At 43.1% G+C, this 24,370-nt stretch overlaps 1 protein-coding gene across 1 annotated transcript in view; it reads right to left on the reverse strand.

The window, feature by feature from the left end:
* CRYL1 (crystallin lambda 1) overlaps nt 1–24,370 on the reverse strand; it is a 133,695-nt gene that overhangs the window by 40,326 nt on the left and 68,999 nt on the right. The window contains exon 4 of the mRNA XM_056132804.1: nt 3,872–4,033. Within this exon, the coding sequence (XP_055988779.1) occupies nt 3,872–4,033 (162 nt within the window). The remainder of the gene's footprint in view (nt 1–3,871; nt 4,034–24,370) is intronic.

Consider the following 24,370-nt stretch of genomic DNA (forward strand, 5'->3'; position numbering starts at 1 on the left):
TGCACTGTGCTCTGCCTGCAGGTGCTGACTCCGCTCAGCATCTTCCCACACTTGGCATTTCCTGGTCTCCTGCGGTTCTCAGCTGCCCACTGCCCCATGGGCCTTACCCGGAACCACACAGCATCAGTGTGTGAGGGTCTGGGACTGATGGGTCTGCTGCATTACACAGTGGGTATCAGTGTTTGCTGTGCTCAGCATTTCAGCTTTCGGCTGAAGTGGGTTGGAGTGAGTCTGAGAAACCATTCTTGAAGAATCCCCTGGAAAAGTATCCAGTGTCCAGGAAAATGCTGCTGAATGCAGCCTCATGAGCTCAGGAATAGGCCAAATGCCGTGTGGTCAGCTGGTCCCCAAATGATGCTTTTAAATAGTTTCTCCTCCATATAAGGGTGAAGATTGGTTGAATTTCACCTTTGCTACATATCCGCATACATCTAGGCCAACAGATTCACCAATGTATCTGCATATATCTAAGAAACATATCCACCATTACTGCAAGCATGGGGCCCACACCACACTAATTAAATTAAAAATGTGTTTGTCAAGGTTGGGGTGGGTGGGAGGGTTCAAATAGAGTCTGAGGTCATTGGTGGACAGACAGGGTCACAGGGCACTGGGACTGGAGGTGGGAACACTGCATACCTGAAACCATATTGTATTGTGAACAACTTTGGAAATCATGGTATCTAAATAAAAAAAAAATTTTAAAAAGAACTGTTATCAATCTGAATAGAAAAAAAATCCTAGTGTTACCTTGAAATCAAGGAGTGAATAATGGCGATTTGTAACACATGGAGGACCCCAACTACAGTGTGCATTAGAAAATAAATTAATAAGTAATTCTTAAATAAAAAACTAAGTGAACAACAATAATATGCATCAAGTGAATCACTTTTCACCTGTCGAGAATCACTGTATTCTTGGAAGAATGTTTAGCCCCCGACTTATAAATGTTAGAATGACAGAACCAGGAGACAGTCAGTCTCAGGTTAAGTTTATCTTACTCTAAAGCAGAGATGTTGGGATGATGTAAGTACAGAACCATCATCAACAAGGTTGATGCAAATAACAATGATCACTTTTTAAAAATAAAGCAGAGACGTTGGGTTGAGGCTGGGGGTGTCTCCAAGGTTAGGCTGGGGGTAGAGGGGTCTTGCAATGTCTCAGGCAGGAATCACAAAACCACAGCTGAGACTGAGAGGAAGTATTTCTACAAACCATTTGTCAGGCCTCCTGGCTCCATCTTCCTCAGCTCTCCCCCCTCCCCCCACACAGGCTCCTGTGAGTCTAAGTGCCACATTCCTGCCCCCTCTGTGCCACTCCAGGGGAACTACCCCAGACTCACAGCACCTGCCTCTGCTCACAGCCCAGCATTTAGTTGTTTATTTTTTAGTTCTTAGTTTGGCTTTGGGGCCATACCCAGTTGTGCTCAGAGCTTCTACTGGCTCTGTGCTCAGGGATCATTCCTGAAGGGGCTCAGTGAAACACATGAGGTGCTGGGGATTGAACCCAGGTCAGGTACAGGCAAGGCAGGTGCCCTACCTACTGTGCTGTCACTCTCACCCTTGGCCCAGGTTTTAACATACACCTGACACCTCCCCTTGGCTCCCCCATAAACTGAGAGTAAGCCCCAGCACGACTTCCCGAGGGGCTCAGGGCTAACTGCCCCCAGAGTGCCATGGGTGCAGTGCTCAGGGACTGTATAATTACCTTCAGATCACGGAAGGACATAGACAACAACATAGCACCCTCAGGGTCACATCGTGGAGAGGGACCTAGCGCCTTCCTGAACTTGGGGGCACAGGGGAAAACTACAGCAGGCCTGCAAGGACAGATGTGGAGCAGCTGCATGGAGGGACGGAGGGACGCACAGGGTGCAGGCAGAGCCACAGATGCCCAGTGACAAGGAGGTGAAGGACTTCAGGGTTAGGAAGAACGCAGCCCAGGCACCTCGCAAAGGTCAGTCCAGGCTTAGCTCCAAGGTGACCTGTAAGCCCGGCTAGAGCTGAGGATTGAGGAACTGGTGCCACTCAGGACATTCGTCCCTCTGTCATGCACACAGGAAAGCCCTCAAAGACAGGAGAGCTGAAGAGGTGCCACATTGGTGTCCTCAGTCCAGCACATCCTCAAGTGAAAAATAAAGGGAGAAGCATTGGTGCAATGCGGCTGAAAATACCAGCAGAAAGCAGTGCTGCTTCGGGATGATATCACTCATACGTAGTATTTAGAACAACTGGATGGGATAAAGGAATGTTTTAAAGGAGGGTTGCTCTGATCAACTTGGCCCCAGAGTATAGGGAGCAGAAGGACAGAAAGAGTGGAGGGAGTGGGAGAAGGGACAGATGAGAAGCAACAGGGGCCAGGACAGAGGAGCCAGGGACAAAGGTGTTGTTAAGGAATGAGAGAGTCAAAATTCACACCAGAGTCAACAACACTAAAATCAAAAGACCCAAACTTTAAAAACCAAACTTAGGAAGGTGCTTGTCTACAGGGCAGGCTGGAGAGAATATAAGCAGTAACCTGGGAACATTCAGGGAACACTGGTGGAGGGAAGTTGACACTGATGGTGGAATGGTGCTGCAATATTGTATATCTAAAACACAACTAAAAATCAACTTTGTAAATCACAGCACTTTAATAAAAATTAAAAAGGTGGAGAAAGCAAGCAAGCAAGAAAATAAGCAGTGTTGCTTTCATTAATTGCTGCCACAGATCCTAACAGTGAATCTCCCCAGTCTCAGCTGTAGTCAGTCATCGTCCTTAAGTCCCTGCCCCCAGAGAAAGGGAGACAGTACAAACACCCCAGTGGAGGGACTCGACAGCTGGAGATCTGGTGGGTGAATGCTCCTTTTCCAGGAATCTGAGGACTTCGCAGGCTTTCATTCTTAAAAATCACTCTGCAACCCTCTCTGAATCCCTGCCACAGACAGCACATGTCCCTTTTAGTGCCAGAGCTGGAATTCACCAATGTCCAATCCCCACACCATGGCTGGTGTGAAATCCTGGAAGGAGACACTCCTTTTGCAACTGCTGATAATGTGTGCATCTAAGTCTTTCAAAGGCGGGAAAGCTATGGTTCCCTTTAGCCTCTTTCCTGTTCGGCAAAGAAGCACCTTGATGACAGCACAGAAGGAGGGATGCAGCATGTGGGCCGTTCCAAGTGTGTGCTGTGACCTGATGGCTTCAGGGGACCCACGCGGGGCTTACAAACAGTTGTAGGATTCTTAGAGACTACCTGTCTGGTTCAGGAGACTAGCTCTTTCCATCCATGCCCTTGGAGAGTAGGCAAAGGACTCAGAGTGGACTGGCGAGCAAACACACAATGAGAATGTGAACTGGGCCTCATGTGGGGTCTAGAGGTCTCACTCAACCAAACAGACCCCACTGTGAACTGTATTCCCTATATTTCACAGCACAAGAAGGAAGCACTTCTTCCCCAAGGAAACTGTTTTCTAGTCTGTTTAAAATTGAAAGAAGTGCTCATGTGATCCTGTTGTGTGCAGCTACAATCCAAGAACTTCTGGATAAAATTATTTTTTTAAAATGCTGCTACTGACCAGTGGAGAGCCAGCTCAAAGGGCTGAGTCCAAAGATTCCATCCTGGTACCACATGGTCTCCTGCGTACCACTGGGAGTGATGTCCAAATATCCCTGAATATGGGGGTTCCCCCTCCCCATCCCACCCAATTCTCGATGTACAGCTCTCTGAGTGAACTAAAAAGCACTGAATTGGGCAGTTCACATTGTTGAGCTTAACTCCACAAAGCATCCTAGATTAGTCAAGGTACAGCTGACATGAACTGGATGTGCTGACGGGCACTGCTTATGAAAGAAGAATCAGAAACAACCCATTTCCCAGGTTCCACATACTCACAGGGTGAGCCACAAGACATTGCTTCACATGCACCAAGTCAGAAAATAACTTGGAGGGTAGGAGACAGGAGCTGGAGCTGCTTATGACGACTCTGTCATCTACAATCCGATCCAACTGCGCAAAGATCTTCTTCTTCAGCTCCAGATTTTCAGGAACACATTCCTGAGAAGGACACACACACAAACACACACAAATTAATACTTGTGACTTCTGCACTCAAGCCCAATTTATTTTGAAAACGGACTGATTATAATACATGTTAAACAAAAGGTTACCCCAAATATGTGATACCTAGGTAACCAGGCGGTGCATATACAGGAGCTGTATTTTCTAGTTTTATGCCAGCAAACTCACAAAGCCCACCTTCCTGCCTTACAGCAGGGTGGACTCTATGATTGGGACACTTGAGGTCAAGTGCCACAGTACTAAAACACCTTCAGCTGTGGCACCACTTCCACGCCTTCCTCTGACCACATCAACTTCAAGGAAAACTCATGTGAAAAGAACAAGTAAGTTACCACCATAATTCCTAAGATAGTTCTTGAAGGTTCATTTCTAATTGTAAATCCCTTTGAAAAAGATTCATGTTTTGGGGCTGAAGGGATAGTACAATTGAAAGGGCTCTTGTCTTGTATGCGTCCAGTCTGGGCTCAGTCCCCAGCACTATGTGTGGTCTCCCAAAACTAGTCAGGAATAATCGCTAAACAAAGAACCAAGATTAAGCCCTGAGCACCTCAGGGTATGGCCCCAAAACCAAACAAACAAAAAAAGGACTGGTATTTCTAAATCATTTAAAAATTTAATTAAGGGCCAAAGCAACAGTATAAATGACTAGGGTATTTGCCTTGCACATGGCTGACCCAAGTTTGATCCCCAATACCCCATACGGTCCCCCAGAGCACCACCAGGGGTGATCTCGAGTGCAGCCAGGTGTGGTTCAGCTCCCAACCGACAAAAAAAGAAAGCAAAATAAAATAATTTCATAGGGGTGAGAGAGGGGGATTGGAAAGTGGATCTGCTGAAACACTGCCCAAAATTGCAAATATATCCACAGAAACAGGGAGTGAGGTGACACTCTCAGACACCTCAGCTGGCCCATGGATAAGGCACTAGGGAAGACACACTGGACACTACACTGCTAGAGAGAAACATGGAACAGATGGAGACTGAGGTACCCCAGTGCTAGAAATGCAAGGGGAGTCCTTCCGCTTCCGCCATCAAATCTGCAACAAGTCACTCCTGTTTGGGAGTCCTGGAAGATTTAGGGGCAGCAGGTAACGTTAAACTCCCAGCATTCCCTGGTGGACCCACAACATGACACTCTCGACAGCCCAGGAACCATTAGCATCAAGATTGCTTGTTAAAAGAGCAAATTCCCAGGCCCTCAACCCAAACCTACAGTCTTGCTCAGTTCAAAATTCTTCAAGTGCCAGGTATCTGTCTAATCATCACGCATTCTGATGACACTCGCCCCTCCTGAAGTTTAAGGCCCACTGTTCTGAAGCATAATCAAAGTGTGGGTCATACCAAGCACATTCCCGGGTCTTCTCACCCTAAGTACAGGCTCCTTCCTTTTCCTTCCCACAGCAACTGCTCAGATACAAACCGAGACTGCTCTGTTCCGTCTATTAGCCCCAAAGTGGCAAAGACTGTATAGACACCAGCAGATAACCAAAAGTGTGTGGGCAGAGTGGAAGCACAGTGTTGAAGGAAATATCGTACAAATTAATTTAAAATTATCAAATGATTATAATTTCTGACACTGCAATCTGTTGTATAAACATAACACGAATTCCCCTTCCGTGTCATCTACAAGATTTTCCTTTTTCTCAAAGCATAGGGAATCAGTGTTGTTTCTTCATAACTTTAAAAAATATAATCAAGTCATGTGAAATCTTATGAAAAACAAAAGGTCATATAAGCATCACATCTCAAAGACGGGGGTGGGGAGTGGCTGTGTGGGGGAGAAATGGTGTCATTGAAGAACTGTAAAGTCCATTGTGTTACATCCCCTTATCAGTGAGGTAAAAGAGCTACAGTTGCAGGCTTGGCTGTATTGAGTAATTCCTGGATCAGTTAAGTCTACAAGGTGGGTTAAGTTTAACTGGAGCCTTGTAGTAAAGCCAGAGACCAGAATGATGCAGATACTATTTAAGCTAATAAAAGAGTCCTGTGAATAGTCTCATTGTGAGTCTGTCATGCAGATTCTCCCCTGAAATTCTACGCCATGCTTCAGATCCATCTGATTATTGAAGTGGCAAGAAAACTCAAACCAGAGGAAACCCAAGACTGACACAAATATGTAAAGTTTTTTTCTAATGGCACACTTGCTTGGTATTTTGTTATTGTTGTTGTTGTTGGTGGTGGTGGTGGTGGTGTAGAAATCCATCTGTACTTAATTTGAAGGCTAGGGTTAGAATACCCCTTCATGTGTAGCCCTGAGCTAATTTAAAATCGTTTGGGAGTTGATACCTTTAGTCTGAAACACTCTTTATCGGGACCTTCATCACTTGGGGTTGATTACAAAGCTAAGAGACTACAATCACTCTCTTTGCTCTAAAGGGGTTAGGAGGAAAAGCAGGGATGAATGCCAGCCACAGCGCCAGCCGAGAAGCCTGCCACAGAGCTCTCCACCTATCCCGAGCACAGCAACATGAGCAGGTGAGAAACTACCCAAATTCTTTCAACGCGTCTTTCATCAGTTCTTTCTAGAGAGTCACGGAGCATGAAGAAACCAGAAAAATGCTTACAACATTGTGTGCTGAAACTCGGTATTTTCAAAGCAGCGCCTACTGTTTGCCGTTAGTACTAAAGCAGTGTCTACTGTTTGCTGTTAGTACCTGGCATCTTTTGCGGTAGGAGGGAGATGCAACACATGAACAGCACTTCTGCAGGTGCCACAGACAGCCATGTCAGTACACTGGCTCAGGGCAAGCAAAATAAAACTTTGGGACACGTAAGGCACAAAGTAACACCCCAACTGCCACAACTATTACTGGTTCACTCATTTTGGGCGGTACCAAAGAGATTAAAACAAGTTTGATTTTTATTGAGGGGACAGAACACACCCAGCAGTGCTCAGGGCTTATTCCTGACTCTGTGCTCAGGGGTTACTCCTGACAATGCTCAGGGGACTATTTGGGATGCCAGGGATCGAACCCTAGTCAGCCTTGTGCAAGGTAATGCCCTCCCCCTGTACTATCACTCCCACCCCTAAAAATAAGTTTAAACTTCAATTTCCTTTTCTAAAGGAAAACAGAATAGTGGTATTATAGGAACTGTGAATTATAATTTTCTTTTTTAAAAAATTGGTTATTTACAAGCTTTGTATTTAGTAAAAGGCACATGTTGACATTCAATTCATGGGGACTAAATAAGAAAACTTTAGTATATTGGTACATCCCCAGCAAGGGCAGCTCCAGCCAGTTAAGCAGCAACAGTTTCCCACAAAAGGACTTTCATGGGAAAAGCAACACTTTTTTTTTTTGCTTTTTGTTAACCCGGTGATAACAGGGGTTACTTCTGGCTCTGCACTCAGGAGTTACTCCTGGCGGTGCTCAGGGAACCATATGGAATGCTGGGAATTGAACCCGGGTTGACCGCATGCAAGGCAAATGCCCTACCCACTGTGCTATCTCTCCAGCCCCAGCAACACATTTTATTTTTTTTAAAAAATCAATTTATTTTTAATATTAGGGGTGGGGGAGTCCCCAGATTCTTGACCTGGTTGTGCAAACCTTCAGACTGGGTGCTGCTGGGGCTCGCTGGTGCTGTGGTGCCAGGCCCTACCTGGCTCAGGCCACCGTCTGGCACCAAGGATCAAATCCAAGGCACATGCTCCAGACTCTGAGTCATTTCCTGGCCCTTAAGCATTTCAGATAGGCCTTTTATTGTACAAAATCAACATTTTTTTTTAAATTTTATTGAATCACCGTGAGACAGTTATAAGCTTTCATGTTCAGGTTACATGAATGATCAAACACCCATCCTTCCACCAGTGCACATTCCCCACTACCAATATCCCCGGCATCTCCCCCTCCGTCCCACCCTCCCCCTGCCTCCATGGCAGACAATATTCCCCATAGTCTCTCTCTACTTTTGGGCATTATGGTTTGAAGCCTGACTCATGAGCAAAGGGGAGAAGGCAGCTGGAATAGAGTAGGGATCACTAAGAAAATGATCGCTTGAGAAACCAGTTGGGATGGAATATGTGTGCAGAAAGTAGATAAAGGACCCAAATCAACCTTTGTGAGCATAAAATATCATGAAATGATCTCTGATTTGCTTTCCTGAAGGCAAATAAATAAATAAATAAATTAGAAGTCTTCAGCAGTGAAGATATTTTATTAGCCCATTTTTGGGTGGGGTGCCAACACACAGAAAGAAAGATGAGTCAAAATTCTATTGCAATAACAATGAAGGAAATTCACTCACAACTTGAAAATCCAAGTAATATACCTGATCATTATCAGTTGCTCGCAACTCTCTTGTTCTTCTGCTTCCATCTGTCTGATAAATATCACTAGTTTCTCTTCACAATTAATCCTAATGATCAAGACTCACAGGCCGCTCTGGTTACAGTGCTCACAAAGGGAAATTTTAAATACAACAATAAAATATAACCCATTTCCTTGCTTGAGGAAAAAAGCAGTATAATCTATGGTAAGAAAAAAGAAGGGGAGATAGTACAACAGGTAAGGCACTTGCCTCGGACCTGGTCAACCCAGGTTCAATCCCTGGTACACACATTGTCCCCAGGGAGCTCTGCTAGGAGTCATCCCTGAATGCAAAACCGGGAATAAGTCCTGAGCATCACTGGGTACACAGCTGGGTGTGGAGGAGGGAGGGAAGGATGGAAGGAAGGAAGGGAGGGAGGGAGGGAGGGAGGGAGGGAGGGAGGGAGGGAAGGGGAGAGGGAGGGAGGAAGGAAGGAAGAAAGGAAGGAAGGAATGAACAAATGAGTGAACAAATGAACAAACGAAGGAAGAAGACGGCTAAAAGAACAAAGCATCTGTTTGCATGCAGGAGCCCGAATTTTGATCCCTGACACTGCCTGGTGATCAATGCTGCTGCCCTGACCCCCAAGGAGTGACCAAGAGTGACCAAGAGCGATCCCTGAGTACCGCCCATTTTATATCAAAAGCTGTAAGATGCACTATGTCCAAGCCAAAGTTTCTTTTCTTCTTTAAAGATAAAAATAAGTTTTTAGCTCTGGGACCCTGGGCCCCCATCATCCCTGAGCCCCTTCCTGTTCGTCCCCAATGCTGTGCCCGGTTTTCTCGCTCTCCCAGGTCTGTACCCCCCGACACACATCAGGTACCCGTAGGGGCGTGACCTCTGCAGAAGTGGGCTTGGCCTCTGCAGAAGTGAGCGTGACCTATTTTGGGGCCGGCAAGTATATTACCCATACCCAGCAATCTCGTGTAACATCTCAGTCTCCATATCACCACAACAACATGAAGAAACAATGCAAATCCCCACCACAAGGAGAGGATGATAAAAAGAGTCCAGAAGTGTCAACAGGTGTTACTCACATAAGGGAGCTCTCTGATAAAGAATTCAGATATGGAGTAATGAAGATGTTCAATGAACTCAAAGAAACAGTGAGACAGATATCCAGTAAATTAAAGGAGGACATGAAAGAAACAATTGAGAAAATACAGGAAGAAATGAGAGCAGAAATTGGAAGGCTACACACAGAAATGTCACGAATAAAGGATTCGGTAGATGAAATAAAAAGAAAAAAACAGTGTGTGCCCTCAATAGTAGAAGGGCTACAGCTGAAGACAGAATCAGTGAGCTGAAAGATGAGCTGCAGGAAGCCAACAGACAACAACAACAAACAATGTCAAGAGACCTCAAAATAGCTCTAGAGCGAATCAGAGTCCTAGGGGATGATTCCAAGAGGAACAACATTAGAATCATTGGAGTACTGGAAGGCCAGAGAAACAATCCCAATGAAAAGGCCACGACTAAAGAAATCATTGCTGAAAAGTTCCCAGAGCTGGACAATGCAGGCATCCAGATTCAAGGAGCCCGAAGGGTGCCAACTAAAAGAAACCCTAACAAAAACACTCCAAGACATATCATAGTTAGAATGATGGATGCCACGGAGAGAGACACAATACTGCAAGCAACAAGGTCAAAGAAGAAATCACATACAAAGGAGCAACCCTTAGGTTCATAGCAGACCTATCAGAGGAAACCCTCCAAGCCAGAAGGCAATGGTGGGATATAGTGACAAAACTCAATGAAATGAACACTAAACCAAGAATACTTTATTCGGCTAAACACTCACTCAAACTCAAAGGACTATTTTGTGCATAAACAACAGCTCAGGAACTTCATAGACTCAAAACCAACCAAAAAGAAGGACTAAAAGGGCTCCTGTAATTCAAGAAGGAAAACACTCATAAGCACAACAAACACTTACAGAAAGATGGCACAAAACCCCATAACAATAATCTCTCTCAACGTCAATGGTCTAAATTCACCAATTAAGAGACACAGAGTGGCAATATGGATTCAAAGACAGAACCAAAAATTCTGCTGCCTGCAAGAAAACACATCTGAACAATCAGAACAAACACAGACTAAAAGTCAAAGGATGGAAAACAACCCTGCAAGCAAACAACCCCCTCAAAAAAGCTGGGGTGTCCTTACTAGTATTGGACAACATAGATTTCAGGTTAAAAAGATTAGAAGGGACAGTGAAGGCCATTTTTTATTAATCAAGGGATATGTACAGGAAGAAATCACACTCCTAAATGTATACACATCCAATGAGATTCCAGCAAAATACCTACAACAACTGCTAACAGACCTTAAGAAGGACACTGAAAGCAACACAATAGTAGTTGGAGACTTCAACACCGTCTTATCACCCCTGGATAGATCAAGAAGATTAAAACTCAGCAAGGAAATAATGGCTCTGAAGTAAGAAATAGAAGACAGAGGGCTAACAGACCTATTCAGGGCTTTATATCCTCCAAAAAAAGAATACACATTCTTTTCCAGTGCACATGGAACATTTTCCAGAAGAGACCATGAGCTAGGCCACAAACAATACCTCAACAGAATCAGGAAAATAGACATTGTATCAACTATCTTCTCAGATCATGATGCACTGAAGATAGAAGTTAATCATGTACAGAAAAAGAAAACCAAATCAAACACCTGGAAATTAAACAACTCAATCTTGAACAATGAGTGGGTCAGTAAAGAAATCAAGGAAGAAATCAAAAGATACCTGGAAACAAATGAGAATGAAGACACAAGCTACCAGTACCTATGGAACGCAGCTAAAGCCATGTTAAGGGGGAAAATTTATAGCTCTGCAAGCATTTCTCAGGAAGAAAGAAAGGGCCCACATAAACAACTTGACTTCACAGCTCAAAATCTTAGAAAAGGACCCAAAAAAGGAGCCCAAACCAGGCAGAAGGAAAGAGATAATAAAACGTAGAGCAGAAATCAACGACATGGAAAACCAAAAAACAGTCCAAAAGACCAATGATACCAAGAGCCGATTCTTGGAGAAAATAAACAAGATAGATAAACCACTAGCAGGACTCACAAAAAGAGAGAGAACCCTAATAAACCGAATCAGAAATGAGGAGGGGGATATCACAACAGAAACAAAAGAAATTCAAAAGATCATCAGAGATTACTTTGAAAGTCTGTATGCCATGAAACAAGAGAACCTAGAAGAAATGAATAAATTCCTGGATTCCTATAATCTCCCAAGGCTGAATCAAGAAGATCTAGAATACCTGAATAATCCTATTAATATCAAGGAAATTGAACCTGTAATTAAAAGTCTTCCCAAAAACAAAGTCCAAGTTCAGATGGATTCACTAGTGATTCTTTCCAAACATTTAAGCAGGACATATTGCCATTTCTTCTCAAGCTTTTTCAGGAAATTGAAGAAACAGGGCTGGAGCGATAGCACTGCGGGTAAGGTGTTTGCCTTGCACGCAGCCAACATGGCCGACCCGGGTTCGATTCCTCCACCCCTCTTGGAGAGCCCGGCAAGCTACCGAGAGTATCTTGCCCGCACGGCAGAGCCTGGCAAGTCCCTGTGACGTATTCAATATGCCAGACACAGTAACAACAAAGTCTCCAATGGAGACGTTACTGGGCCCGCTCGAGCAAATCGATGATCAATGGGAGGGCCTTTACTCTTTACTTTACTTTACTTTACTTTACTTTACTTTACTTTACTTTGAAGAAACAGAAACTCTCCCAAATAGTTTCTATGAAGCCCATATCTTTCTAATACCAAAAGGAAACAAAGACACCACAAGAAAAGAAAACTATAGGCTGATATCCCTGATGAACACGAATGCAAAGATTCTCAACAAAATACTAGCAAATAGAATTCAACAACTCATCAAAAAGATCATACACCATGATCAAGTGGGATTCATCCCGGGGATGCAAGGATGGTTTAATATTCAGAAATCAATCAACATAATCCATCATATCAACAAAAGAAAAGATAGAAACCATATGACCATATCAATAGATACAGAGAAAGCATTTGATAAGATCCAGAACCAGTTTATGATGAAAACCCTCGCCAAAATGGATATAGAAAGAACTTTCCTCAATATAGTTAAAACCATCTACCACAAGCCTATGGCAAGCATCATCCTCAATGGGGAAAAAGTAAGAGCCTTCCCTCTAAGATCAGGGATGAGACAAGGATGCCCACTCTCCCCACTGCTGTTCAATAGAGTACTGGAAGTACTTGCAATAGCAGTTAGGCAAGAAAAAGATAGTAAGGGCATTCAGGTAGGAAAGGAAGAAATTAATCTCTCACTATTCGTAGATGATATGATACTAAGAGAACCCTAAAACCTCTACCAAGAAACTTCTAGAAACAATAGACTTGCATAGTAAAGTTGTAGGCTATAAAATCAATACCCAAAAGTTCATGACTTTCCAATACCATGCTTCTGAGAAGAAAGTGACATGAAAAAAACAATCCTGTTCACAATTGTGCCCCAGAAAATAAAGTACCTGGGAAACAGCTTAACTAAGGGAGTAAAAGACCTGTACAAAGAAAACTACAAAACGCTACTTCAGGAAATAAAAGAGGACATGAGGAAATTGAAAGATATCCCCTGCTCATGGATTGGGAGAATTATATTGTCAAAATGGAAATACACCCCAAAGCATTGTACAAATTCAATGCAATCCCTATAATGATGCCCATGACATTCTTCAAAGAAATGAAGCAAACACTCCTGAAATTCATATGGAACAATAAGCACCCACGAATTGCTAAAGCAATTCTTGGGAAAAAGAAAATGGGAGGAATCAACCTCCCCAACTTCAAACTGTACTACAAAGCAGTAATAATTAAAACAGCATGGTACTGGAACAAAGGCAGAGCTGCAGTCCAATGGAACAGGGTTGAATATACTGACACCTCCCCCCAAATATATGATCATCTAATCTTTGATAATGGAGCAAGAAATATGAAGTGGAGCAAGGAAAGCCTCTTTAACAAATTGTGCTGGCAAAACTGGCCGGCTACATGCAAAAAATGGGCTCATATCTCTACCTAACACCATGTACAAAAGTAAGATCAAAATGGATTAAACCTCAAAATCAGACCAGAATCCATTGAAGACAAGGTTGCCAAAACCCTCCACAACACTGAAGCTAATGGTTTCTTCAAAGATGACACACCACTGGCTAAGCAAGTGAAAACAGAGATAGATTAATGCGACTATCTTAAACTAAGAAGCTTCTGCACCTCAAAAGAAACAATGACCAAAATACAAAGACAGTCTACAGAATGGGAAAAGATATTTGCCCAATACTCATCCGATAAGGGGTTGATATAAACAATATACAAAGCACTGGTTGAATTCCACAAGAAGAAAACATCCAACCCCATCAAAAATGGGGCCTTGAAATGAACAGAAACTTTCTCAAAGAAGAAATCCAAATGGCTAAAAGGCACATGAGAAAATGCTCTACATCACTAATCATAAGGGAGATGCAGATCAAAACCACAATGAGATACCATCTCACACCTCAGAGACTGACCCACATCCAAAAGAACAAAAGCAACTGGTGTTGGCATGGATGTGGCGAGAAAAGGATCCTCCATCACTGCTGGTGGGAATGCCAACTGCTTCAGCCCTTTTGGAAAACAGTATGCACGACTCTCAAAAAATTAGAAATTGAGCTTCCATTTGACCCAGCAACACCACTCCTGGGAATATATCCCGGAGAGGCAAAAAAAGTACAGTCGAAATGACATCTGTACCTCCATGTTTACTGCTTCACTGTTTACAATAGCCAAAAGTGGAAGAAAACAGAGTGCCCGAGGACAGATGAATGGTTAAAGAAACCTTGGTACATCTACACAATGGAATACTATGCAGCAGTTAGAAAAGATGAAGTCATGAAATTTGCAAATAAGTGGTTCTACATAGAAATTATTATGCTAGGTGAAATGAGCCAGAAAGAGAGGGACAGACATAGAATGACTGCACTCATCTGGGGAATATAAAGTAACAGAATGGGAGACTAACACCCAATAATAGTTGAGGTAAGCACCAGGAAGTCTGCTCCATGGCTTGGAAGTGGCAGTGCATGCTGGGGGAAAAGGCAGCTTAGATAGAGAAGGGAACACCTAGTAAAGGATGTTTGGAGGATTCGCTCAGGATGCAAGATGCGTGCTGAAAGTAGACTATAGACCAAACACGATGACTACTCAATACCTCTACTGCAAACTACAACACCCTAAAGGAAAGAGAAAGCAAAAGGGAATGCCCTGTCACAGAGGTGGGGTGGAGGGGATGGGGAAGGTGGGAGGGCTACTGGGATCATTGGTGGTAGAGAATAGGGACTGGTGGAGGGATGGGTACTCAATCATTGCATAACTGAAATCCAAGCACAAAAGTTTATAAGTCTACAACTGTACCTCATGGTGTTTCACTAATAAAAACGTTTTTATAAAAAAGCATATTACAAACCTTAGAGTTTGACAATCATCTAGCCAAGTTCTGTTCAATACAGAGAGAATGGTCCACAGTCAATTCAGCAAGACAGTAGTTAAGCTAAGATTCCTGGGGCATGGTTCCGATGACAGGCACTGCTGCCTGGGAACTAGCAGTCCTTTTGGGTCACCAGAGGGAGCACAGAGGTGTGAGCCTGCAACTACTCCCATCCTCACTCCCTCACCCTCTCTCCGCATACTCTCCGACACCCATGCTCTAGGTCCAAACACTGACAAGGAACAACAAGGACCCACTCAGGCACAGTCTGACCAGGGTCCAGAGACAAGATTTCAAACTAGGAAAAGGTGTTCTGCAGAGAGAACTGTGCAGGGGAAAGATCAGGTTACTGTACAGGAGGAAGCAGATGGTAAGGGGCAGGAGGCAGGAAGTCGTGCACTGAACCAGGCAACAAGGACAGGATGAGTGACATGTGCCAGTGAAAGAAGAGGCCTGGACAATGGGGTGTGAACCAGATTCACCTACTTACACTGTACAATAAACTGTGACTTCTTACCTTCTGAGTTTTGTAAGCAAATCTTTCATACGATTCTCAAGAACCCATGAATGCAGAAAACCCACTTTCACATTAATATACACAGTTGTGCAAGAGGTGATCTTGATGAAAATCATAGCAAAATATTCAAAGTTAAATTAGTTTGGGGGTCAGAGCAATAGTATAGAGGGTAAGGCTCTTGTCTTCCTTGCAGCTAATCTGGGTTCAATCCTTGGCACCCCAAGTAGTCTCCCAAGCCCCACCAGTTATGATCCATAAACACAGAGCCTGGGGAAAGCCCTGGGCACTGCTGGGTGTGGCTCAAAAACAAAAAATATATATAACCTTTTTTCTGTAAGAAAAAAAAGTTTTCAGGGCACCAGCTTAGCACACCAACAACCCTGGCCCAGAGACACAGCAGTGATTCCTGGAAGACACCATAGAGCCAGAGATCTCTCCAGGCCCCATACTGAGCCAATTTCACCTGAGATGGAGCAGGAGCAGTCTCCTCGCCTACTCCAGATGGAATCCCGGTGATCAAGAGCTTCCACAAGCAAGGCCCAGGTATGAGGGTTCCAGGACTAAGTCTCCAGGCTGCATAGCAGCAGAGGAGGCGGGCTGTCCCTCACTGGCTCCCAAAAGGACCAGCTTCCTTGATGTCACTCCCACTATCTGCCTCCGGGTGCCATCATAGTGCCCTGGTCCAGAGACCCCCCAATTGAATCCCAAAATGGATAAGTGCCCTACAGAAATGTGTCTCTAGAACCCAACCATTTACAATCTAGAGTTCCAGAAGCACGTGGCCGCCTTTGCAGTTTTGCAAGCTCTCATGATATTCAAAGTGAGCAATAGACAATAAATGATCTAGCATCTGCCCCTGGCAGGCAGGTTTGAATGGTCGTGGGAAAATTCGAGCATAACATAATGCCCAAAAGGAGAGAGAGAGTATTGGGGAAATTGCCTGCCATAAAGGTAGGGTGAGGACTGCGATGGGGGGTGGGGGGTGGAAAGTGTGCACTGGTGGAGGGATGGGTGTTCGATCAGTGTACGGCTAAATCTCGAACATGAAAGCTTTGTAACTGTATCTCACAGTGATTCAATAAAATAAAACAATAAAAAATAAATGGGCCATTTTTACCATCAAAAAAAAAAGAAAAGAAAGTTTTCCTTTTTAAAAATAAAATATCAAGGGCCTGTGTTGGATTTAGCTCCCACATTTAAATTTTAAAAAAAAGGAAACAAGCTTCTTTCTTCATAGTGGTCTTTATTTAGTCTTTCTTAATACATGATCTTAATATATGCTAATTGTTTTAACTGTATTGAAGAACGTTCTTCTGTCCCTATTTTATTGAGCTTGTGTCATAAATACATTAGACCTTGCTCAAATATTTCTTTGAGTCTACTGATAAGATTAATATGATAATATGATTTTTATATTTCTTTATATTTATATGATGTATTACATTGACTTGCTAAGATTACACCATCCTTGTATCCCCAGGATAAATCCTCCTTGATGGTGGCATGTAATCTTTCTGATGTATTGTTGTATTCAGTTTGCTAAAATTTTGTTGAGGGTCTTTGCTGCTATATTCATCCAGGATTTAGATCTATGGATCTATAGTTTTCCTTTCTTGTTTTAGTAGTTTAGAGGCTCTGATTAAATACATACTTGTTGATAGGGTGTGAGTATTCAAAATCTCCTCTCTCTTTCTCTTTCTCTCTCTCTCTTTCTCTCTCTCCCCAGCTCTCTGAGGCACAGAATGTAACTTTTTTCTAGATTAACTTTTCTGAATGTAACTTGGAAGACAGAGACAGTATCTCCTTCTGGAGTAAAGGTAAGTGTTATGATTTGCTCCCTCTGGGATCTGGCTCAAGTGAGTTTTCTTAGTCACTTGTGAATTGGCCAGTATTTCTCATTAAACACAAAGCACTGATACAAGAACTGGAAACCACAGTGCACCAGAAATGACTGAAGCCATGACAGACTTTACACCTCACCCAACTTCTACCTAGATTAATTCAGATCTCCAAAACACAGAAGGAAAGGCGTCCCTGGCACAGAGACTTCCCAGCATCACTTATTCTCCTACTCAAGACCTCTGACTTTCAAAATCAAAGAGTTGCAAGGCATGCATGAAAGCATATACTCAAAAGAATTATGTGATCCTCAAAACCAGATTCAGATATGATTCATATGGTGTCATGATCTGATTCAGAATTTAAAATAATGATGACTCAAGCACTAAAGTTTCTAAAGAAAAAAAAAACGTATGCAACATGCCATGTCATATGGATAATTTCAGCAGAGAAATGGAAACTGTAAGAAAACAGATAAGAGAATACTAACAGTGAAAAGGTAACAAAAATGCCTTGACTCATAGATTCAACACAGTGGAGAGGAGAAAAGGACAATGAACTTAGTCACGGGCAGCTAAACCCAAAATGAAAAACAAAATGCAAGAAGAAATGTATTCCAAGACTCGTATTAAAAATATCAAATTATCAGGACTAGAGTGATAGTACAGTGGGTAGGGCATTTGCCTTGCATGTGGCCAGTCCATGTTCTATCACAGGCATCCCATATGGTCTCCTGAGCACTTCCAGGCAGAGCCAGGAGTAAACCCTGAGCATGGCCGGATTTAACACCTGCCCCAAAAGAAAATATCAAATGATTTAAATATGTACAACATGAACTTTAGAATTAGAAAGATCAGATAATGGAGCAAAAGATAAAAATTAACTATGTAATGGCTGGTAATGTTCTGTAATAAATTAAAATTATCAAATTATATAACCAAGAAGTACATGGGACACACATAGGATACATAAGCTCTCTTGTATCCAATTTACTGAAAACACAGGACAAAGAGAAACACTAAAGTTGGGGTAGACAGGTCACATACAAAACACACAAAAATAGAGGGGGGACTTGCAAGAAAAGTTTAGTAAGACAGAAGATGTCTTACTAAAGATGTCTTAAAGATGTGGCATCTTTAAGAACTAAAACCAACAAATCTCAATCCATAAATCTATAGCCAGGGAAAAAAATAGCCTTCAAAAGGGAAGAAATAAAACTTTTTTATGAGAAAAATCACAATCTGGTAATGTCATTACCAACAGCTTAATTTTAATCTATTAAAATTATAAAGGAATCTACAACTGTACCTCATGGTGTTTCACTAAAAATAAAAAAAATTTTAAAAATTAAAAAATTATAAAGGAAAGCCAATAGTTAGAAGGAAAAATACACTAGAAAAATAAACTGGTTTGGGGTGAAAACACAATAAAATCGATCAACTTCACGGAATACTGGCCAGTGAAAAAAGAAAAAAGAGAAAATACAGGGTTGGAGGAACAACACAGTAGGAAAGGTATTGCCTGTAGCTAACCTGGGGTTGACCCCCACACCACATATGGCCCACAAACCTCTCTAGGAGTGATCCCTGAACACCACATGGTTGGCCAATTGCTGGAGTGAGGAATTGCTTTACATGAGGAAAGGAAAGTCAGTTCTCACCTCCACTCAGGTTCCCAGTTCCACCGTCTAGTCTTGCAGAAAATAATTTCAGGAAGAAGATGAATGTTGAAGGAAAATGTCCTTATTCAAGAAATATGAGGGGAGAGAAATTGTATGTGGGGTGTGTGTGTGTGTGTGTGTGTGTGTGTGTGTGTGTGTGTGAGAGAGAGAGACAGAGACAGAGACAGAGACAGAGACAGAGAGACAGTGCAGGCTTCTCCAGAGGAACAAGAGCTGAGAGTAAACATCCCAAGCTGAGAAGGAGGTGAATCTCAAGACAGGAAATGCAAGTTGCTTGTCTTTGCAGTTAGTTTTACAGGGTTTTTCCCCCAAACTGCACCCATTTTGGACTTTCTCTACAAGTAAGTCTGTTGCTAGAGTGTTGTCAAGGAGACGAACTCAGAACTTGTGGTGGGTTTCTTCCAGAGCCTTTTGTTCTGCTGGAGCTTCTTCTGTGTCAGTGCTGACAGCCTTCACTTCTGCATCTCAGTGATTTCCAGCACTCATGCTTCTGAGGCTGCCACCAGTATAACTTCTCAAATGCAGACCTTGAAATATGATGCTGGGGTTCCCAGTCTACCTGCCTACTTCATTATTAATATCAGAACCATCAAGAATAAGAGTGACAAACTCATAAAATACAACTGATAAAAAACTAAGAGCTCTTGCTCTGGAATTGCTAAGATTATAAAACAAATCACAAAGTAGGAGAAAATATTTTCAAATCACATCTGATAATGGAAATGTATCCAGAATATAGAAAAAGGCCTGTGAAAGTACAACAATAAGAAAATAAACAAGGTAAGTTTTGATCAGCAAAATACATAAGTAGACTTACAAAAGATACTAATGACCACCATGTGAAAAAGTCCTCAGCACCACATGTGATCAGGCAAGTGCAAATGAAAACCTAGAGCAGGTTGGTAGACTGCGGTGCACTGACAATGTGGGTCAAAGCAGCTTCTCAGATGCCAGCCCTACCCCCACTGAGATGCAGAAATGGAGGCTGCAAGCAACATCCCAAAAGGCTGGACCGCCTTTCTGAGAAGTTCCAGCAGAAACTAAAGGCTGTGGGGGGGAAATATGGACAAAGACTACCAAAAGTGCAAAGCTCTTCCCCCTCAACAACACGCTAAAAGCAGCCTACAGCCCACCTAGAAAGTCCAAAGTGAGGACAATCTGAAGGAAGGAAATCTGTAAAAACCAACCGCAGGGTAGGTAGCATGTGTTCCCTATTCTGGACTCACCCACACCTCAACTTCTCAACCTTGGCTCTCTTCCCCTATTGAAGCCTGTACTCATCTTCTCATTCCCACATTCCCCTTTCAGTCGCAAATGAATGACAAAAACCATCCTAAGGCAAGTGAATAACAAGCAGCTGGCCTAAATAACTTAGGAATAGGTGGTTTTGCCTCTCCACTGTGAAGCTAAAGTCCACAAGTACTGAACGTGAATAGCTGGGAGGTTTGGTGCATTTCTTCAACAGAGACACGGTAAACAATTTAACTTACACTCTAAGAATACCAGGGATGAACAAACAAATACACTGTGGATTCCCAGAGCCATGTGTTTCAGTGCCAGAGAACGAGGGAGGAGCCTCCGTCACTCAGGAGGCACCCCAGCTCACCTGGGCACAGCCGGAACAAGATGACGGTGAGTGCGAGAGTCTGATAGCACATCACCCATACTGCACAGCAGTAATATGGACGCTGAGCAGGCTAAATAATGACCCCCAAAGGTAGCAGGTCCTACGCCCTGGAACGTATCCAAACTATCTGATGAAGTCTTCACTGGCGGACCCTGAGACTATCCCATGGGGACCTGAAGGTCAGTGTGCTGTCTTCACTGCAGTCTAGTTAGTCCAGTGCCATTCTCCAGCTTCTGGGGCTGCTCCCCTCTCTGCTCAGACCATCTCCCCCGGCGCAGGCCCTCATTAGGGAGTGTGCGCCAAACCCAGGGCTGCTCACCTGCCTGCAAGCATGTGTGCCCTCCAGGAGGCATTGTACTCACATTCCCGGTGCAGGACAACTTGCCACAACCCAGACAGGCAGCAGCAAACTAGAAGACAGTGTCCTCCCTCCTGTGCTCACACTGGGCCTGGCAGCCACTTCTCAAGGGAGACCTGGCGCTTACCATGGGCTGGGAACTTCTTCCAAAAACAGCCCTTCCTCAGCCCATGGCATTCTTTGGTGTCATTAATCCTCTCTGAGAAGTGAATCCTCCATCATTAACTGTAGTTTTTGTCTTCCAGGGATTCGAACATAGGCATTATGTGGCCTACACAGTCCCAACCACACAGTCCTGAAGTCACAACACGAATTCACCAGCCTACTGGGCTCCTGGGAATGTTGTCTTTAGATATGAGAACTACTGATGTGGAAATGTGGTCTGATGAAATGTAATGTTCCTTCAAAGCCAGGAGAATGATGCAAAAGCACATCAGTAGGGTTATGGCGTGTGAAAAACTAGGAGTCTTTAATTGTCTTTCAGCTCAGAAAAGTATGAACAAAAAAGATCAATCCTGATCTGACACCTACTGAACTCTGGTTCTTTGCTGTCTTTGGAGGGCAGTAAGACTGGCTCTCCCACCTAGTCTGTGGTGCTGAGCCGGAGTGGGCAAAGAGGAGCTGGTTTCACACACTCGCTCCTCCTGACCACTGGATGCTCACAGACACAGCTATTACCTCTGTTTTCCAATGGGGCAAATGAGAAGCATAAAGAAGGGTTAGAAGCTATCTCGGACTACCCAGGTAACAAGTAGCCAAAGTAAAAGCTGAGTCCATACTACTTAAAGATACACAGCAGCCCAGCCTTATGGCGGCCAAGGTGCCGTGCTGTCCCTCCCTGGCTCCCCACTGCTCCTCGGCATGGCTGTCACTCCCACAATGTTCCACCAGGCACCATCATAAGTGCACCAACAGTCCTGGCCCAGAGAGCCCAACTGAATCCCCAAATGGGTTAGTGCCCCACAGAGATGCCACTGGAACCCAACCATTTACAATGCAAGATACCAGAAGCACGCAGCCTCATGATATTCAAAATGAGCAAAGGACAACAGATTATCTAGTGTCTGCCCTTAGCAGGCAGGCTTGAACGGTGGTGGAAAATGCCCAAAAGGAGAGAGAGAATATTGGGTAAATTGTCTGCCATGGAAGCAGGGTGAGGACTGGGATGGGGGTGGGGGGGAGGATAAAGGGGACATTGGTGATGGAGAATGTGTACTGGTGGAGGATGGGTGTTTGATGATTATATGGCTGAATCTCAAACATGAAAGTTTTGTAACTATCTCACGATGATGCAATAAGAAAATTAAAAAAAAAAAAAGCTAAAAAAAAATATACAGCAGAGTAGCAACAAAAGGCCGAAGGCAACACAATGTGAGAACTGACCCCACACAACTGAATTGGAGTAGGGGAGGGGGCGGCAGGGCTGAGATTGAAAGGGAGAGATGCTGGGGACCCAGCATGGGGAAGCGATACACTGGTGAAGGGGTGGTGTTGAGAGCCATCACTAACAGTATTGTAAGTCACAGTATCTCAATCTATTGAAAAGGTTTAAAAAAAAATTTTTAAGCCGAGTCCAGATAACTTGCCTTCCAACACAAGACTACAACTGACTCAATAATAAATGTCTAAAATAGTTACAAAAATTTTTGGTTTATTCATTTATAAATCAACTAAATAAAACTTAAAGCACCAAATAGGTCAAGGATTATACAAACATACAGACACACAGACTGACAAACACACACACACACACACACACACACACACACACACACGTGTGTATTCCAATTTTTCCCTTCCGCATTTTATTCGTTATTTTTATCACCAAGCCATGACTGGGTAGTGGTAGATAAATTCAGCATGTGAGGCAGATCTGGGGATTAAACTCAAAGCCTCATGCTTGCAAGGTGGTGTTCCGCCATGGAGCTAACCCCAGCCTCTATTTTATGATATACTGCTCAGAAATGCACTCTTTTAATGTCTCACAAACACCTCTAAAAGCCACATGTTCCCCCATGGATGGATGTGCAAACACTTCACTATTTCTCTATCTTAAGACATTTTGGTTCCTTCTACTTATCATCACCAAAAACAGAGCAATGGCGCAACTGTATGACATTATGCAGACCCTTAGAAATGGAATTACAATGGCATAAGGCAAGAGTTTACTTCTAATTAATCACTAATTACCAAATGATTCTTCCCAAAGGCAATGTCAAGAGAGCAAAGCCAAGGAGAATGCCCACACCACACACCTCACCAGTAACGAGTGCTTTTTTATTTCTGTCAAGCTCAGAGGTAGACATAACCCTTTTATTCAGAGTTCAGCATTAAACAATGCACTGAGGAGTAGCGTACATCCAGGAAAGTGAATGTGTGCAAGTCTCCACAAGGTGGAGACCCCTGCCTGCCTGCCCACCCCAGAGCACTGTCAGCCCCCGCAGCCTGCCTTCCAGGGCAGCTGGGCGCCATCACCAGCAACCACACTCCAGCTCCCTGGCTACTAACAGGCAGCATCTTGCCATGTGGTTTTGACTGTGTCTTCAGGTTAGCTTCTGTAATTTCAGTTCAAAATTACTACGTACAAGAAGACTGAAAGAACATTTCCATACTTTAAATAGAGCACATGTTGTAACTGTCATATTTCATTATTAGCTACTGTAACTTTTCCTATGATGTGTTATAATTGTTCTATTTCCTTTATCATTCTTAATCTCTTATCTAATTTATAAATTAAACTATACATAGATAGGTACAAATGCATAGGAAAAAAGAATATATTGGGTTTGGTACTATTTATGGTTTTAAGTACTGGCACTCTTGGAACCTGGCTAACAGGGATAAGGGATAATGGGGAACTTCTGTCTTTAGTTTTCTTCTTTCTAAAATGCCCATGCCTGGCCTTTGCACGCTGTCCTGCTGGGTTCTTAGTTCTTTTATTACTGAGTTCTATTTCTTGTTATTTGATCTGTACATGACAAATACTAGTCCTGGTCTGCTGTTTATCTTTTTATATTGTTCATAGTATCTCATGTCCTACAGAGATTTACCTGTTCACAAATTCAGCATTTGTTCCTCATACCAGGGTACCTTCAACCTTTTCACTCATGACCCCTTTACCCCCAATAAATTTTTACCCAACCCCAGGGAGAGAGGTAATAAAACAGGTATGCAAGTTTTAAAATGTACTGATAATAAATTATGGATAAATGTACTTTAAAACAAATCTGTAATAAACTACATAACCCCATATGGAATCACAACTTACATTTAAGATGCCAGGATCACGGTCATGTATATTCTTTTGCAATACTATAGGACATACATGATCTTCTATAACACTTGATAATTGAAAAAATTTACTCAATAATGTCTTTGTGCACATATATATATATATTTGTTTGTTTGCTTATTTGTTTGGGGACCACACCCAGCAGTGCCCAGGGGTTATTCCTGACTCTA

The sequence above is a fragment of the Sorex fumeus genome, unplaced genomic scaffold, assembly GCF_029834395.1.
Source record: "Sorex fumeus unplaced genomic scaffold, SorFum_2.1 ptg000095l, whole genome shotgun sequence".
Lineage (NCBI taxonomy): Eukaryota > Metazoa > Chordata > Mammalia > Eulipotyphla > Soricidae > Sorex > Sorex fumeus.